Source organism: Stigmatopora argus, chromosome 3, assembly GCF_051989625.1.
Source record: "Stigmatopora argus isolate UIUO_Sarg chromosome 3, RoL_Sarg_1.0, whole genome shotgun sequence".
NCBI lineage: Eukaryota > Metazoa > Chordata > Actinopteri > Syngnathiformes > Syngnathidae > Stigmatopora > Stigmatopora argus.
In genome coordinates, this window is record NC_135389.1 from 8,298,303 (window position 1) to 8,314,715 (window position 16,413).

General features: G+C 39.0%; 2 protein-coding genes across 3 annotated transcripts; both read left to right on the forward strand.

Moving 5' to 3' along the window:
• The first annotated feature begins 159 nt into the window (after positions 1–159).
• Positions 160–12,154, forward strand: accs (1-aminocyclopropane-1-carboxylate synthase homolog (Arabidopsis)(non-functional)). 2 transcript variants are annotated; one of them, XM_077596811.1, is made up of 16 exons: positions 160–258; positions 741–1,430; positions 2,196–2,929; positions 3,008–3,067; positions 3,173–3,243; positions 3,321–3,390; positions 5,421–5,487; positions 6,443–6,540; positions 6,809–6,886; positions 6,982–7,082; positions 8,224–8,313; positions 8,419–8,464; positions 8,607–8,748; positions 9,464–9,606; positions 9,758–9,911; positions 10,179–12,154. In XM_077596811.1, the coding sequence occupies exons 2-16, from the start codon at positions 785–787 to the stop codon at positions 10,595–10,597; spliced, it is 2,919 nt and encodes a 972-aa protein (XP_077452937.1). In that variant the 5' UTR covers positions 160–258; positions 741–784; the 3' UTR covers positions 10,598–12,154. The 2 variants fall into 2 exon arrangements, with proteins under 2 accessions (XP_077452937.1, XP_077452938.1); XM_077596812.1 differs by having other exon boundaries at positions 177–305.
• A 1,131-nt stretch (positions 12,155–13,285) lies between these two features.
• Positions 13,286–15,902, forward strand: LOC144071531 (uncharacterized). The gene is made up of 4 exons (XM_077596730.1): positions 13,286–13,455; positions 13,526–13,724; positions 14,494–14,685; positions 15,479–15,902. Exons 2-4 carry the CDS (start codon positions 13,532–13,534, stop codon positions 15,784–15,786), a joined length of 693 nt encoding a protein of 230 aa, XP_077452856.1. The 5' UTR covers positions 13,286–13,455; positions 13,526–13,531; the 3' UTR covers positions 15,787–15,902.
• Positions 15,903–16,413: the final 511 nt, after the last annotated feature.

Genomic DNA, 16,413 nt, shown 5'->3' on the forward strand with positions numbered 1-16,413 from the left:
ATTTAGGTTACACTTGAGTTAAACCTGCCGTTGTTAGTAGATGGCGCTGTAATAACACCAGTCTCACCCTTTAACTCACATGCGTTCAGTTGTTCCGATTTCTTAGCACGGATAGTTATCCCGGAAAACCTAGCACGCATGTGCAGTTGACCCGGACGTAGTTTCGTCTAGGTGCGCAGTCGCCAAACCGAGACTGTAAACACGAATACCAGATTCATCCCCATATTACAAACGATCCATTTATCCTCCACGAGCCATGTAAGGAATTGTATTATTTATACGTGTAATTCTCGCTTTAGGAGGAGGTGAGCATCGATTTAGAAGCATTTTTTCTTAGATTATTTACGATAAGAGAACTACTACTAAATGTATATACTGTAGAAGATGCTGACAAAAAAATAAAATTTACTACAATGCCCTCCTTGTTTTTAATTTTTAAAAGGTGGTTTTATTAGTCTCAAGTTGTGCTGGTCGAGTATATCTCAATATGATCATGCATATTATTCTTATTATTCTCCACACGCCCAGATCCCATCCACGAAATACCAGTGAGCATTGATTTAGAAGCATTTTTTTTTAAATTTACAATAAGAGAATGCAAGTGCCATGCTAAATGTATACATGCCCTCCTTTGTTTTTAATTTTTAAAAAGTCGTCTTATTAGAGTCTCAAGTTACTTATTAGAGTCTCAAGTTGTGCTGCTTATGTTTATTCCCATTATTTTTCTCCCCCCCGTGCAGATCACATCCACGAAATACCCATCAGAAGAAGGAAGTAAGGAAGGATGGATCCTCGGGGAAGAAGGCATGAGCGGGGCAGTAACTGGACTGACCAAGAAATCGTGGAGCTTCTCCAGCTGTGGTCCGACGAGTCCGTCCAGATTGAACTGGAAAGTTCATTGCGCAACCAGCGTGTGTTTGACCGCATCGCGCTCATATTGCGAGACAAAGGTATCTTTCGCACAGGCGACCAGTGCAGGGAGAAGATTAAGAAGATGAAGCTGGAGTACCGCCGCACTAAGGAGAACCACAAACTGAGACCTTGGAAATTTTACGACGTGATGGATCGGGTCTTAGCTAACCGACCAAGTAGTATTACATACTCCACTCTGGGTGGAACAGTTGTCGCTAAACAAGTGTTTCAGAGCCCAGGAGGAAGTGAGGTGTTTTTGCAGGGGAACTACTCATTGGGTTCCTTTGGTCCTGCTTCTTCAGGTGGGTTTCTGTTTGGTCAGCCCCCCCAGACTGGAGATCCACTGGATGTCAAAAGTGAGGATGTTGAGGAAAGCCTGTTTAACGTGGATGTTACACGACTGGATATGTATTCCAGATCAGGAGATGAACAGGAAACAAACGGACAAGTTTTATTGGGAGCAGAGGACACACTGGAACAAGGAGACAGTTCTGCTCATTCGAGAACTTCACCTTCAGGTTGTTTATTCCAGGGAGAACTTTTAACTATAGAGATTGCACCACTACATTCTGGCAATTTGCAAAATTTCATGAAATGCTCTACAAGGTTTTACAGGAGCCATGCAAATTTAAGGCAACATTTTAATTGAATTTTCTATTGTACTTTAGCAATAAATTGATTAATGTAGGCTTTGATTGCAACCTTTAACTATTTAGGCTAGGTTATGTAGATATTTGTGGGCATGTAATGCCAAATGCTATCATCGTTAGTTGAAATAGTATTTCTACTAATGGGAATATACCTCAACTAGTACAGTAAGGTTGCAAAAAATGTCAAAGCATAAACGTATCGATACTGAAATATGATATTTGATTGCATAAGTATCTATACTTTTACCAATTTCGTCATACGCAGTTTCTGGCTATGATGGCAATTAGGCTTTTGTCAAGTCAATGATGATGATAAAGCCTATGTCCGATTATTATTATCATTATTATACTCAGTTATTGCTGCAATATCACAGGTCAGCATAAATTTGTTGTGGTTGTTGGGACATCCATAATTTCCCTAAAATTTGAAAAATACTGAAAAGGTTAATAAACAGTTCAGTACATCAACTGAGTTGGAAAAGTATTTGATGATTGAGTTTCAACCTTTTGCAAATATAGAAATCGCTATCACACAGTTTTAGGTAGTAGTACTACATAGAATTATGTAACACACCGTTTTAAGTAGTAGTTTTATATAAAAGTATGTAACTTAACACTGTTTCATGTCTGCAGGTTTAAATGACGATAACATTTCTGCGTCCAGTTCAAAGTCAAGCAGTGTTCCTATGCCACATGACACATCTAAAGAAGGCTTTCGTCCCCCAGCTGCTGCAAAACAGAGGAGACGTCGCAAAGGCAAAACCGCATGCGGCCATGGAAGTGAAAAGTGTGGCGGCACGGGACCCCTTGACAAAGCTCTCACCAACTTCCTCAAGTGGCAGCAGTGCGCTGAAGATCGTCTCATCTGCCTGGAGGAGGCACGACTAGAGAAAGAATTGCAAGCTGATGAGCGTAGAAAGCAGCAAGAAGAGAGAAGAGTAGAACAAGAGCGTCAGCATGAGCTGCGCCTCTTCAGCATGCTTACTGGGGCGTTAACAGCAGTCAGGCAGGGTGCTGCGACCACAGAAACAGCACCGAGTAACACCCTCGTTTCCTTGCTAGATCATCAGTCAGCTTTTATGACAACATCAACTGCCTCCTCTGCTCCATCCACATGTCAGCCACTTCCTCAGGCTCCCTCTGAACAGACCCTTTTGGCTAAGCGGACAATAAAGTCTGAGATGCAACCATCGGTCAAAGACTGCACGACAACTGACAGTGCTTTAGAAAGCGTGAGAGGTGCAAAGTCTCCTGAGCCCAGCAGGTACCTCTCTAAACGTGGTAACAGTATTCGAGAGCATAAAGCCATCCTCCAGGAAGGCTATATACAGTATGGAGCAAACAAATATGGCGTAGAAAACACTAATGTGAGTATATTATTCCTATGCTGATAATATTCATTAGATAGCTGTTAAAATCTTGTTTCACTGTCCCCCTTTTTCCAGGGAATTATTAACATGGGCACGAGTGAGAACAAGCTCTGCTATGATCTTCTTTATGAAAGGGTACAACACACACTCTGTGATTGTAAATTATTTAGAATTTGATTAACTTTATAGTGAGGTATAAAACACAACACAACACAATTTCCTCTTCCTTTTTTCTTTCAGTTGACCCGATCTGACATGCTGCATATTGACCCATCATTTTTGCAGTACGGTGACTGGAGGGGACATGCATTGTAAGTGGTTTTACTATATTTTGAATTTTACAAAAGTAAGGTTTCTAAATAATGTTCGTGTAACTGTATTCTTGTAGCCTGAGAGAAGAGGTTGCCAAGTTTCTTACCCACTACTGCTGTTCCCCAAAGCCATTGAAAGCTGACAATGTGAGTCATCTTTTACTTAAAAGCTTATCAGTACATCCTGTAGCATGTACTGTTTTGCAATTCAAATAAGAATACTATAATGTGCAAAAAACAGTCATCTTAGATGAATTTGGTTCTGTGCCTTGTTCAAGGGATCCTGGACAGAAGGCAGGATCCAAACTAATCTAAGCAAAAACAGTTGTAATTTCTCTTGTCAGCATTGGCCCAGGGTGTAAATTTTATTTGGATAACCTCAACCAGTGACTCTGAACTAGTTGGCCATTTATTGATTATAGGTAAGTCATACAGGTAGCAAAGAGTTGCAAAGGGCCATGATGACATTGATTTTTTTAAATTTTATTATTAATGAGTTTCCTAACAAATCCTCTGAGGTATTTGGATTTTAGTTGAAGATTTCCTGTACCAAAGGAAATGTTTACATACAATCAACTATCAACAATTATTTTTTTCAATACAATTATTTAAATTAATCAGTACAATTTCAAATTGTGTCATTTAATTTAATCTAGAAATTTAAATGTAAATGATCACTTTGATTGTTGCGAAGCAGGTGTTAGCCCAAATGATTCAGATTTAGTAGTTAATCAATGGTGCCACCATTGAGCTGCCATGGGCTCCCCTATAAATTTATTGCCCACATTACTAACTAGTATCGCTTTTAGTTGGGTCAGTTATGGATTTGATCCCAAATGCACAGATCTTTTCTCACTTTAAGCAGACAACCTCCCTCCTCCGATCGGGCGCTGTTGCACGCTCTAAAAGCTGGGTTTCAGGGTGTGTGCAATAAGTCAAAACACATAATATAATAATATATAATCCCTAATGCTATTACAGCAAATGTAACAGTCGATTTTTGACCTTTCTGCCTGAGTTGGGGAGCTAAAGTTAGTTGCTACTTGTTTATGTTATATCAGTCATTTTCAGATAGTGAAAAGAAAGTCCACAGGCCTCCATTCATATTTTAAGAAGAATATTAGAACATCACAAAATAAGATGACAAGAGAGCAACACAGGAAGAAGAGGAGAGAAGACAGAGCAGAGAAAATGGTAGAGCAGAATTGACAGCCAACATCAATAACAGAGCTAGAGGTCAGACAGGACTCAAGAAAAGCAGCTATTCGACCTATTCCTGCAGCAACAGGTAAAATTATGACTGTGTGGTCTTACAGGAGAAGGCAAGACCTCACATACGAATAAATGACCCGTGAAAGATGGCTGCAGAAGAATCTAAATATGTGAATGACACATTTTTAGAACTATGATAACGGAAGAAATATTGTTTTTTTCGTATGGTTTTAATAGGGAGTACAAATGTGTTACTTTGAAGGGAGAATCTTAAGAAAAATCATCACACATGTTATTTCTGAGATACTGTATGAATCAAAAGCACATTACTATTAGGGCTAATATTATAACGATATTAGTAATTCGTCCAGTATTTTCCGTTTTCTTACTGCAAAACAGAAAATAACCACAAATAGTAAATGTTAATTTGCCAACTTCTACTGGTGAAAAAGAGTATAGCAACACTAAGTCTATATATAAACCGTACCCTTGGTTCAGTCATCATTTTTTGAGTTACAAATGCGGCTTATATGTGAGAAAGTACTGTATTCATTTTTTTGTCCTTGACTAAAATAGAAATACGGCACACACATCAAATAAACATGTGGCATCTGTTTAATGAGCAGAATTTATTGTATCGCAGATGTAAAAGTAGTGAATATTCCCAAAAAGAAAAATGACTATAAATGGTTTTATTGAGCCAAAATATCCTCTTATGGATTTTCTGGCTTAAAGGCAAAACTCCAAACAATTTAAAGTTAAAAACCCACGCTTACAATTATTTTTATACACCTGATGTTGCCAAATCCCTGATGTTGCCAATTCCCTTTATTTGAATTGATTCAGAGATTCATTCACTCGTTTAATCCATGCATCAGCACATCCAGCTCCCTGCCTCCAGTCCTTCTGTCTCAACAAAGACATTTTCAGCTCTGAAATCAAATGTCATTTGTGTATTTATTTAGGTTGTGGTGATGAATGGCTGCAGTGCCCTCTTCTCGAGCATTGCAGCAGTTATTTGTGATCCCAAAGGTTGGTCCCCAAATGTTTACGCAATAAGTTTCCTTTTTTTGTATGTTAAAATAAATCTTATTCCGTATGCCTTTAAAGGACTTCATTATATACTAAAGAAAGGAATAAGTCAATGATCTATATTCTACCCCTACATTTATTAATAAATATATTGAGAATAATTACAATTTATGTTGATGGATGTTAGTGAATTTACAACTCAACTTTATTCGTAATGCGGCAAGGCAACAAAGGGTTGAGGGTTAAATTTGCAGTGCTGGTGTATGTGTGTGTGTTTTTATCTTATCAATCAAAGGGACCGGAAATTGAATCATAGCAGTCCCACACAACATCAAACCCACAAATTAACAAGCAGCTCCTCATTTGTATTAGAAACGAGCGAGAGAGCAGTCAGGAGAGAGAGGAGAAGGCGGCTTCATCAGAGCTGAAATAACCCAGTCTTAAATGTATTTTTTCATATCGACCAGTCGGATTAAAAAAGGGCCGATGGCGATTTACAACAAATTGCAAAATATCGACCGGCCGTTATAACGGACGATCACTAGTGTATTTAGTTAGGACAAGCTGCATACTCAATGCCATTACATCAGAGGTGTCCAAACCACTCCTCAAGGGCCGCCGTGGGTGCAGGTTTTTGTTCTAATCGATCCAGCACAGACTTGAACCAGACATATTTATGCTGAAACAAGCAGCGCCTTACTCTCATTAACTGATTACTTTTGTAAGACTACAGATTGTTGTAATGATATCCTCCTGATCGGTTGGAATAAAAACGTGCCCTCACCATGGTCCTTAATGGAATAGTTTGCATTGTAGCTACACGATAAACAATTTTTGTTACCATTGATGCTGTGTCACAGGAATATACAGAAATTTGACTAGTATCCTTTACCATTAAATTTCTAAAAACCATTGTCTATTCCAAACATTGTATTTTTTTGTCTTTTCTTTCCAGATGCCATTCTTATCCCTAGCCCTTTCTACGGTGTTATTACTGAGGACCTGCTGCTGTATAGTGATGTGAAGCTGTTTCATGTCCCTCTTGACTGTCAGGTAGTTGCACACATCATTGATTTATTGCTATTTTTCAAAGAATTGGTAGACAGTGAATCTCCACATAGTATTTGCAGTTCAGCATTTGTGGAATGAGTTCACTTTTAATGTTTATTTTTTACCCTTTATCATCCACCTATACCCTATAAAGGGCCCCCTGATTTGCATAGTTGATTAGATACATTCAGCAGCATTTATTTATTGGCATAAAGCATTTTTTGATTGATGTTGAGAACAGCCTTCTTTCAATTAAAAAAAACATTTGCAGGATGATAATAATGATGGTCGACTTTTTCACCTCACTGTCAGCAAACTGGAGGAAGGGTTACAAAAGGCTAAAACAGAGGTAATCCATGCATGTTTGTTTTAGTCAATATTTTGAGAGTGGAGATCCATTGACAAAAAAAATTCACTAATGAGAAACTTTTTCTGTTCAAATAGGGGGTGAACATTAAAGCCATTATTCTAATGAATCCTCACAATCCTCTTGCTGAGATCTACACACCAAAAGAGATGCTTTCCTTCTTGGAATTTGCTCAAAGGTGGGTTTTGCCTCTCAGCGCATGCTTTGGGAAAAATGGTTATTGCCTAACTTAACTTACATTTTATATAAAAAGTCTACACACCAGATTCCAAAATCCTAGTTTTTTGGAATGCAAAAAAATCCTTCCATGATGAAATTATTTCAAAACATTATTCCTCTGTGAGCTGTACACCTCAAATGGATTTCAAACAAAATTCTCAAAGAGGAAGCAAAAATAAAAAAACAAACATAAACACCCCACTGTAAATGGCTGGAATGAGTCTTTTTGTGTTTTGAATTATTAAGAATGCAAGAAGCTTTGAAATTATTTACGTTGGTCTCTTTTTAAAAGTTGTTTTTCTGTACAATTAGTGTAGATCAGCTGCACGCATTTCTTTGTAAACACCCTTATTTCCCTTATGTTCTAATGTGAGTGATTGCAATATTAAGTCCAGAATGTCCCAAGTCAGTCAGTTATGAAGATGAAATTAATGTTCTAATGTGAGTGGTTGGAATAGTAATATACAATTCTTTTTTTAGTAGTTTTGAGTAGTTCTTGTGTTATTAAACAGCTTATAGTGCTGATTATGATCAGGTTTAAGTAGTCCATATGATGAATGCAAGAAGCTTTGAAATGATTTACTTTGGTCTCTTTTTCAAAGTTTTTTATTCATGTACAATTAGTGTAGATCAGCTGCACACATTTCTTTTTAAACACCATTATTTCCCTTATGTTCTAATGTGAGTGATTGCAATACTAAGTCCAGAATGTCCCAAGTCAGTCAGTTAAGAAGATGAAATTAATGAAGGTATTGAATATAATACAACACAACAGGCAGTGATGGTTTTCAGTCTCCTGTCTTACCATTTCAAGGCCGAGAGCTTCGTGGTTGAAATGTGAGCAGTTTTGGTTTTTGTGTTTTATTGGCCCCCTTAAGAATTGACATATTGTCGAGTGCTGGAATGTTATCAGGAAGGCCATGAATTGATTGTTTTGTATTGTTCTTGCCAACACTATAGCTCATCCCTTGTAAACATAAATCACAGTGTTTTTATCCCAATGCACTTGTATGTCATGCGTTCTTTGCTGTAAAATACTTGCCATTCAAGTTGGACTACATACAGCATTCTGTGCTATCCCTATCTGTCTCCTGCATCAGAAATGAGCTCCACGCCATTGTAGATGAAGTATACATGCTGACGGTGTTTGATGAATCAGTAACATTTCACAGTGTCCTCAGTCTGGAAAGGTACGATGTTAACCTATCCTCTATTATTGCTCCTGTGCACCCTCTGTCAAGATGATTACGGCTGAAGATCGCCTTTTAACTGCTAATGATTTGCCCTTATTTCAGTTTGCCCGACCCACAGAGGACACATATAATGTGGGGACTGAGCAAGGTATGCGCTGTGCTATGCTGCATCACATTATGTGGAGGTCTTTTTTATGACTCCTGACAGAACTGTAAATTCTCTGCTTTATCTCGCAGAAGGTTTGCTGTCAATGCTGTTTCGCTTGTTGACTTCATCTTGCCCTTTCCAGGACTTTGCAATGGCTGGAATCAGATTAGGGACACTGTATACCGAGAACCAATACCTTGTGAAGGCTTTATCCCAATTGGGCTCATTCCATGGTATATCAGGAACAACTCAGCACCAGGTTGCAAACCTTCTTCAGGACAGAGGTATGGGTCAGTTGCTTGGAAGATGATCCTTTATTACACAGTATATAACTTTGATTTTCTTCATAACTTGCTTCTTTGATTAGCGATACATATTTATTTATTCACCCAAAGTCATGTTTTGAAGTCATATTTTTTCTTTGTATTTTCATTCATTCATTCAGTTTCCGTACTGTTTATCCTCACAAGAGTTGCGGGGGGTGCTGGAGCCTTTCCCAGTCAACTATGGGCACGAGGCATGGGGCACCCTATATTGGTGGCTAGCCAATCACAGTTCTTTGTTTTTTTTCCAAAGTATTTTCTTTCAGGATAGTATCCATACGTGATTTCAACAATGGTTAAATGGCTATTTCCGTGGAAAATATGCGAGTGATTTAAATTATATTTTGACTTACAAATAATTTAGTGGGGCTTAATTCCCAAATCATCAATTATACAAAATACATTTTGAATGTTTTTACTTTGGCCTTACTGCCATCGCATGGGCTTCATTGATAGCCTAAGTGCACTTCAAACCTTTTTAAGTAATCATATGCCCATAAAATGTAAACTTAGGTTTGACCATGTACAGAGTAAATGTTTCTTCCTAGGCAGAGTCATTTCTCTGCCTTATACATTGTGTGCTACTCTGTGGTGCATATATTGCTGTCTAAATATTTGGAACACTCTCTAGGCTACTGCTATGAAGCTAATGACGCTTCACATTGTCATTTTGTAGAGTGGATAAGCAAGGCGTTTTTGCCTGTGAACAGACGCAGATTGAAAATTGCTCATCGCTACCTGACAGAAGAGTTGCAGACAATGGACATTGACTACCTGGACAGGCCTGCTACTTTGTATGTCTGGGCTGACTTCAGGAAGGTAACTTGACCAAGGTCACATTGCAATGTTGTGGTGCTGGGGTTGATAATCAAATGCTAATTTGTGCAGAGGTAATTGAATTGCAAGGCGAAAGTCATTGGGTACATTTTCTGCACTAAGTTTTGTGTCACTTTTTTGTCTCTTTTGTTAGTTTCTCAGCACCCCATCATTTGAAGAGGAGTTGTTTATGTGGCGGTGCTTCCTAAAACACAAAGTGTTATTGAGCTGTGGGCAAGCGTTCTCCTGCTCTACACCAGGCTGGTTTCGCATTGTATTTGCCGACCAACAGCACCACCTCCAAGTTGGTCAGTGTTTCTCTATGCAACAATATTATTTACTTACAAAATGGAATATGATAATGGAAAAGCAATACTTTTGTCTAAATGAATCTCCTTATCTCGGTTTAGCATTGTTTTTTGGCACTAAAATTATTGGAATTGTATAGCTTCTGCTTTGGGGCTTTGATAAAGTGTGACAGAACTTGCTTACACCCTTCTTTGAATCCCTGTTCTTCATTAACTGAATAACAATTACTGAGTTGTCTTGTGTTTTATTTGTTTATATTGTTTCAGGACTAAAAAGAATTAGAGAGGCGTTAAAAGAAATCAAAGAAAGCAGGGCCAGCAGGGATTCTTTCATTGTCAAAGAAGCCACCGAGGAAATTAGAAGACCAGAAGAAGATAACAGTGAAATTTCAGACAATGCCACAATTGAAAAGTCAACACCATCCCCACAAAGCAAGTCATCTGACCAGTTGAAAGAGAATGCAAGTTCTGTTCTTGTCACTGGCTCACAAGCCCCTGACGAGTTTCTGTTGTTGGACTGCCAAGCCTCTAAGCCTGCAGAGAGCCTGGGCTCTCTTATTGGAACACTTAAGGATCAAATCCGCTCTTCAGATTGGCTGGAAAAGAACACGCCGAAGCGGTCTGCAGGGGAGGACCCAGAGATTCTTGATGTGTTTAAAGCCTTGTTGGAACGAGCCAGGAAGTAAGTTAGGGAAAAACAGTTGAGGATGTGGCTGCCAAATTACAGCAGCCTGCACTAAAGAGTCCCTGTTGCCCATCTTCACAGCGAAAAAAATTTAACATGACCATTCGACAGGAGGCAGTTGATTTTTGGCTGTCCTTTTTTGGAAGTACTCTGTGCTTTGAATGAATAGTAACTGGACTGTTCTGTTTGTTTAGAGGAGAATTCATATAGTGAGGAAACTCAGCTATTTATGCTCGAGGTTGGAGGTAGACCCCATATTGTATATGTTATCCTTTGTATGCTATGCAAACAGCAGTTTTCACACCAACCCCAGTCTCATCCTAAACCAGGAGTGTCCAAACTATTCCAGAAAGGGCTGCAGTGAGTGCAGGTTTTTGTTCCAACTGTACCAGCACAGATTTATAACTAAAGATGTTTCTTCTGAAACAAGCAGCAGATGACGGAATTCAACTGGTCACCCTTGTAAGACACCAGATTGGTGAAATTGTATCCTCTTTATCGGTTGGCTTGAAAACATGCAACCACTGTGGCCATCGAGGCGTGGAGAACCACAACCTAAATCCTTCCATGAACAGATTAAGTCTGTTCAAATGAGAGGCAATATGTCTTCTAAGATAACTAGAACAGTTGCGATAGATTGAATAACCAGAGGATAATGAAATAGATAAAGGAGAAGATTATTTTGTGTTGAGAGTAGAATAGGGAAAACGGGGCGGTTCTGAGACAAGACAATTTGTCTGCATTAATCCCCTTTAGTTTAGTGTTGAATAGACACCGATTTCAGATTTGTAATTCATATTAATCATAATTGTTCGTCAAATGTAACATCAAATGCCTTGATTTTTCATTGAAATTGTACAAAGTAATTATGAACCAATTTTCTTATAGTTTTCTATAAGAACAAACCTGTATCTGTAATTTTTGCTGTAAAATTATTCAGCTTTATGTATAATAGTTTTGAGACACCTGCCATCAACAATCAACAACCTAGTCCCTTCTACAGTTTACACGTTTCCTACCTCAGTTCTGTACATGTGTATAAAAATGTTTCAACGACTCATCCAGATAACAGATGCTGGCTTAGCTCACAATTTCTGTTTGATAAGTTTGAGTCCAGGGCTTTTGGATTCTTCCACTCTGAACTCATCTAAGAATCCGCTTTGGAATCATTAAAACAACAACTGTAACATGGATTCATGTCTCTTGGATCACTAGAAAGTACCTATGAAAATATACCCTCAGATCCGGCCGACCACTTTGGTCGTCAATAGCTGTTTCACAGACGATGATTTGTGGCACAGTGTCAGGTTTGTCTTTTGACATCCACATAATGCCTGAACAGAAATGGACATTTTCCAAACCCTTCACACGGCTGAGAGGCAAAAAATTGCCAAAATGACAACTTTAATCTTTTCCTTTCGATTTGTTCTGTTAGGTCTTGCCAGCAGCCAATCATTTGTGTCCTCACTACATCCACCCTGTATAATTTTCTCCTAAATCTTCATTGAACTTTCTGGCCTGTCTTTTCAAAAAATAAACATGCTTTACGTGTTTCAGATATGATGTCTAGTTGACTTTTTATTGACAGCATTGTGTAACTTTTAAACTATGCAAACCATCTTCCACAACCCTCAATCCGTTTACCTTTGTTACACACATCTGGGGACAATTATTATACTCCACCGTTAAAATTCCTCCATGAATATCCCCTCAGAATTAGTATTATTTATTTTTTTCTCAGAGTGAAAAAAGCACACATCGTGTGATGTTGGCAGATTTTAATATCGGCGTACAAAAGTACAGTGGGTATACCAGTGGCATAAATTTAACGATGGAGTACGATAAAGTGGCTATTTAAATGACGCTGTGTGCCATTCGGCACTCGGACGTTTTGCCGAAAGACGTTTGGTCCCCGGATGTTTGGTCCCCGGATGTTTGGTCCCCGGACGTTTGGTCGACCGGACGTTTGGTCGACCGGACGTTTAGTTGACCGGACGTTTGGTTGACCGGACGTTTGGTAGAACGGACTCTGCGTCAACCGGACGTTTGATAGAACGGACGGTGCGTCAATCGGACGTTTGGTAGAACGGACTCTCTCTCATGAATATAATTTTGAGAGCGAGAGATTACCTGGTTGCTCGCTTTCAACAGTAAACTCTCTGTCTCTCTCTCTCATAATTTGACAGCGACCGAACCCGGCGACCAAACGTCCGGTCGATGGCCCGTCCGTTCTACCAAACGTCCGGTCAACCAAACGTCCGGGGACCAAATGTCTTTCGACGAAACGTCCGGTCACGGTACCATTTGTCCCCCGATATGTGAAACAAATGTCTTTTGAACACGTTTTCATACCTTGGCTGATGGCCAATTGTGCTGGCTACCCCAGATCCACTCTAAGGATGGAAAGCGAAGGGGTAGCCATTTGGGGGAAAAGGATTGAATTGTAATGAAAGCAGTCAAGGATGAGTTGTTCTCACTTGTTTTCTCACATGCCCAGTGCCATCCTTGATGTTGCTTATCCCACATGTATGAGGGCACAACTGTCTCTATGATTTTGTCTACTTTTTATACTACATTAATAATTACACAAGTGTTTGCTTCTTCACTGGCTGCATGTGTTGTTTTCACTTTCACTAAAAGGTCTTGGGTCAGAGAGATGTCGCAGGAATATGCAACGACTTGGGGAGTTTCCACTTCGGTGGAGGCGGAGTATCATGAAGGGATTAGCCTGTGGAGTGTGCACTTAAAAAAACAAATTTGAGTCAAGATTTTTAATCCTGTACAGTAGAAGTCGAGAAATGTTAGATGCTTTTATTTGGCTTTGGACACTTGATTTTATTTCTAATGGCTTGAACAAAGGTAAGGTACTTTTATCTTTTGAAGTTTGAGAAATAGTTAACCTGTCATTTTCACTTCTGTTTCCCTCTAGTCTTCTATGAGGATGAAGTTGCCAGAATTAAAGGACGTAACTAGTCGCTTCCAATTCATACAATCGTGTGTGGCTCTGAGTGGTTGCCTGTTTGTGTCTTATGCTGTCTGGACACCATTCTGGTTAAGAGATGGCGGACTTTGGACCGAGTGGAATAACACAAAGGGTGACCGTGACAGAGATGTTTTGACCTTCAATGGTGGGCGCAAAGTCAAAATTAGCTCCTGATATATAGTTGAATCAGATTAAGTTCACAATATTTATCATTAGTTCTCAAGATAAATAATATTTCTGCCATGAGACAGACTTTTGAGGTCATACCAAGTCTCAAGCAGTAAACAAGTTTCAGCTTGTTACTCTGCTAACAGAGACATTCTTTGTACAAACTTGCATTTAGTGGAGAAGAGCCACGTCTTAGACAAGTACAAGCGTAGTTATAAACCTCAAATATGTGTAAATTCTCTCAATTTGTAAATTTTCTTATTTGTTATTGGTTTTCAATTTTTGTTGAGTTGTGTTATTTAGTCCGTTTTCAAACTCAGCTTTGAAATTAAACATAACACATGTCACAAAAAACATCATCATTAGAACTAATGGCTATCCAATTTTAATTTATTTGCAAACTCATCTACTTTTAAAAATCCAGTACATCAGTGAATACTGCCATTGAGTGAAAGTTTTTAATTGTTCTGTCTATCATAGGCATATTGCATTATTGGTTTTTAAATACATGCACACATACTTCCCAGTGAATTGAAATTAAAAAATGCCTTGTACAACTGATGATCTCTTTTTAGCACAACAGTTTAGTGAACACTCCTATCGGCCTACAAACTGATGTGCTTCTTTAAGACAACAAATGCAAAAGGAACAAATCTTACGGCAAGAAAGCCCTTTTGAAGTGACATCTTAATAAAAGGCTCATTGATTCATGATAACCTGTTTTTTCCCTGCCTGATGTATTTCAGCACTTGAAGCTGAGAGAGTGTTTGGGGTTCTAGCCTTCCTATTGGCATTGAGCACAGGAGCTCTGTCAATGGTCTTTGCCCTCTGCTGGACATCAGAGACGGTGCGCTCCTACTCGAACACTCGCTCTCTGCTCATGGCAGGACAGGCACTCTACCCTACCACCTTGCTCCTCCTCACTATGGTATCAACCGGTAATTACATTTCAGACACTAGATTAACTTGGCGAAATATCTTATCAGAATCAGGTGTACATTTTCAATGAATGCATCCTGTAATTGTCAAATTATGGACATTCATATATTCATTCATTCATTCACAGACCCTAAATAGTCCTTTAATCCTCCTCCAGGAGGGAAAGGCACTTTTCCCCGCAGCAATGACAAAATATAGAAACAAATGGTATTACAAATGAATAAGAGTATTGAATAAATATAGTAATTACAGTAATTAAGTGCAGGAATGATAATGACTTTGGATAGTGGGAATTGTTTATTTGTGCCCTGGGATTTAATGACAACCAGTCTAGGGTCTCCCTCTCTTCCACAGTTAGTTAGGATATACTTACTCATCCACAACTCTAATGAGGACAGGCGGTATAGAACATAAATGGATGTGATTTTTTTTCTTTTCTAAATAGATAAGGGAAAGGAAGACATATCTGCTCGATCTGGTGGGACGTTGCTGCTGTCTTGTTGTTTTATGACTTTTAAATATAGCCCACTTGCTGAGAAATGTCCTAAAATAGCTTTGTTTTCTGTGAACCTCCAAACAGACTTTGTTGTGGTGTTTTTGGTTGAATTCAATTCAACTTTAATGTGTCCAATTTACATACCCTTAAGGGCAGAGTCTTTTAAAATAGACTTTTTAATTTCCATTCGTTGTCTTAAAACCCCCCTTTGTAAAGCTTCAGGCATTTATTAGGCCTTAATGACATGTTTCATTTTGTGATTCTTAGTTATACCATTACTTTTCCTCCTTTGGCAGGTTTCTTTTTCCTACTGACCTGGTCCATTTTTACCTATCAGCATGCTGAAGAAATTTGCCAGGACTTCTCGCTGCTAGGCTCCTCTTATTGGTTGGGGGCTTTAGGCTGGATCTTGCTGTTGGTTGTGGAAGTAATCATCTTCATAGCTGAGCAAGCTATCGTGCCAGACATCCTACAAGACCTGGAGAAGGCAGTAGACTCATGGAGAGTCACCACTCGGTCAAATCGTAGTTTTAGTGATGGTTGTGCTCAGATTGCCTCTGGTAAGCGTAACCTAGCTCCAAAGAGGTACACGTCGGTACCTTAAATGAACCATTACGCTTGTATATGAGAAATAACATGATTGTGATCATTTGAAATAAAAATGCATAGACTCAATGAAGAAAGCAATGCAAAAAAAATAAACCTGGGACATCTTCCAAAGATATTTGTATTTCCTTTGTACAAAACACACACACACGCAAACCACCCCTACACACACATTTGACTAACTTAGGTTTTGAAAGTGCAAAAATAGGTACAAACTTGATTATACTCACCGAACCAGATTTGAACGCTATTAACCTTGAACACCCAGGAGTCTCTCTGCCATATATACGCTAAATCGCAAAACATTTCATTTTCTGTTATGGGAGCAATCCTGCACCTGCAATTTGATTGATTAAGAATGTCCATACGTGCACTTGATCCCAATTTAGTATCTTAGGCTGCAGTGTGATGATCAACTTTTTAGTCATGTCACATGATGCTGCATTTCTTTGATGCTTCTGTGAAGAGAGGGGCACAAATGTCAACTGATCCTCTCCTGGCTTGACCTAAATGTGTGATGACGGCCTGCAGAGAACAGCTGGCAGAAGCCAAACCACGTCCTGGGAGAGTTGGACAATCAGAGAGCTGTGGCCAGTGCTTATTATGGCCTTGGTAGACCTGATGA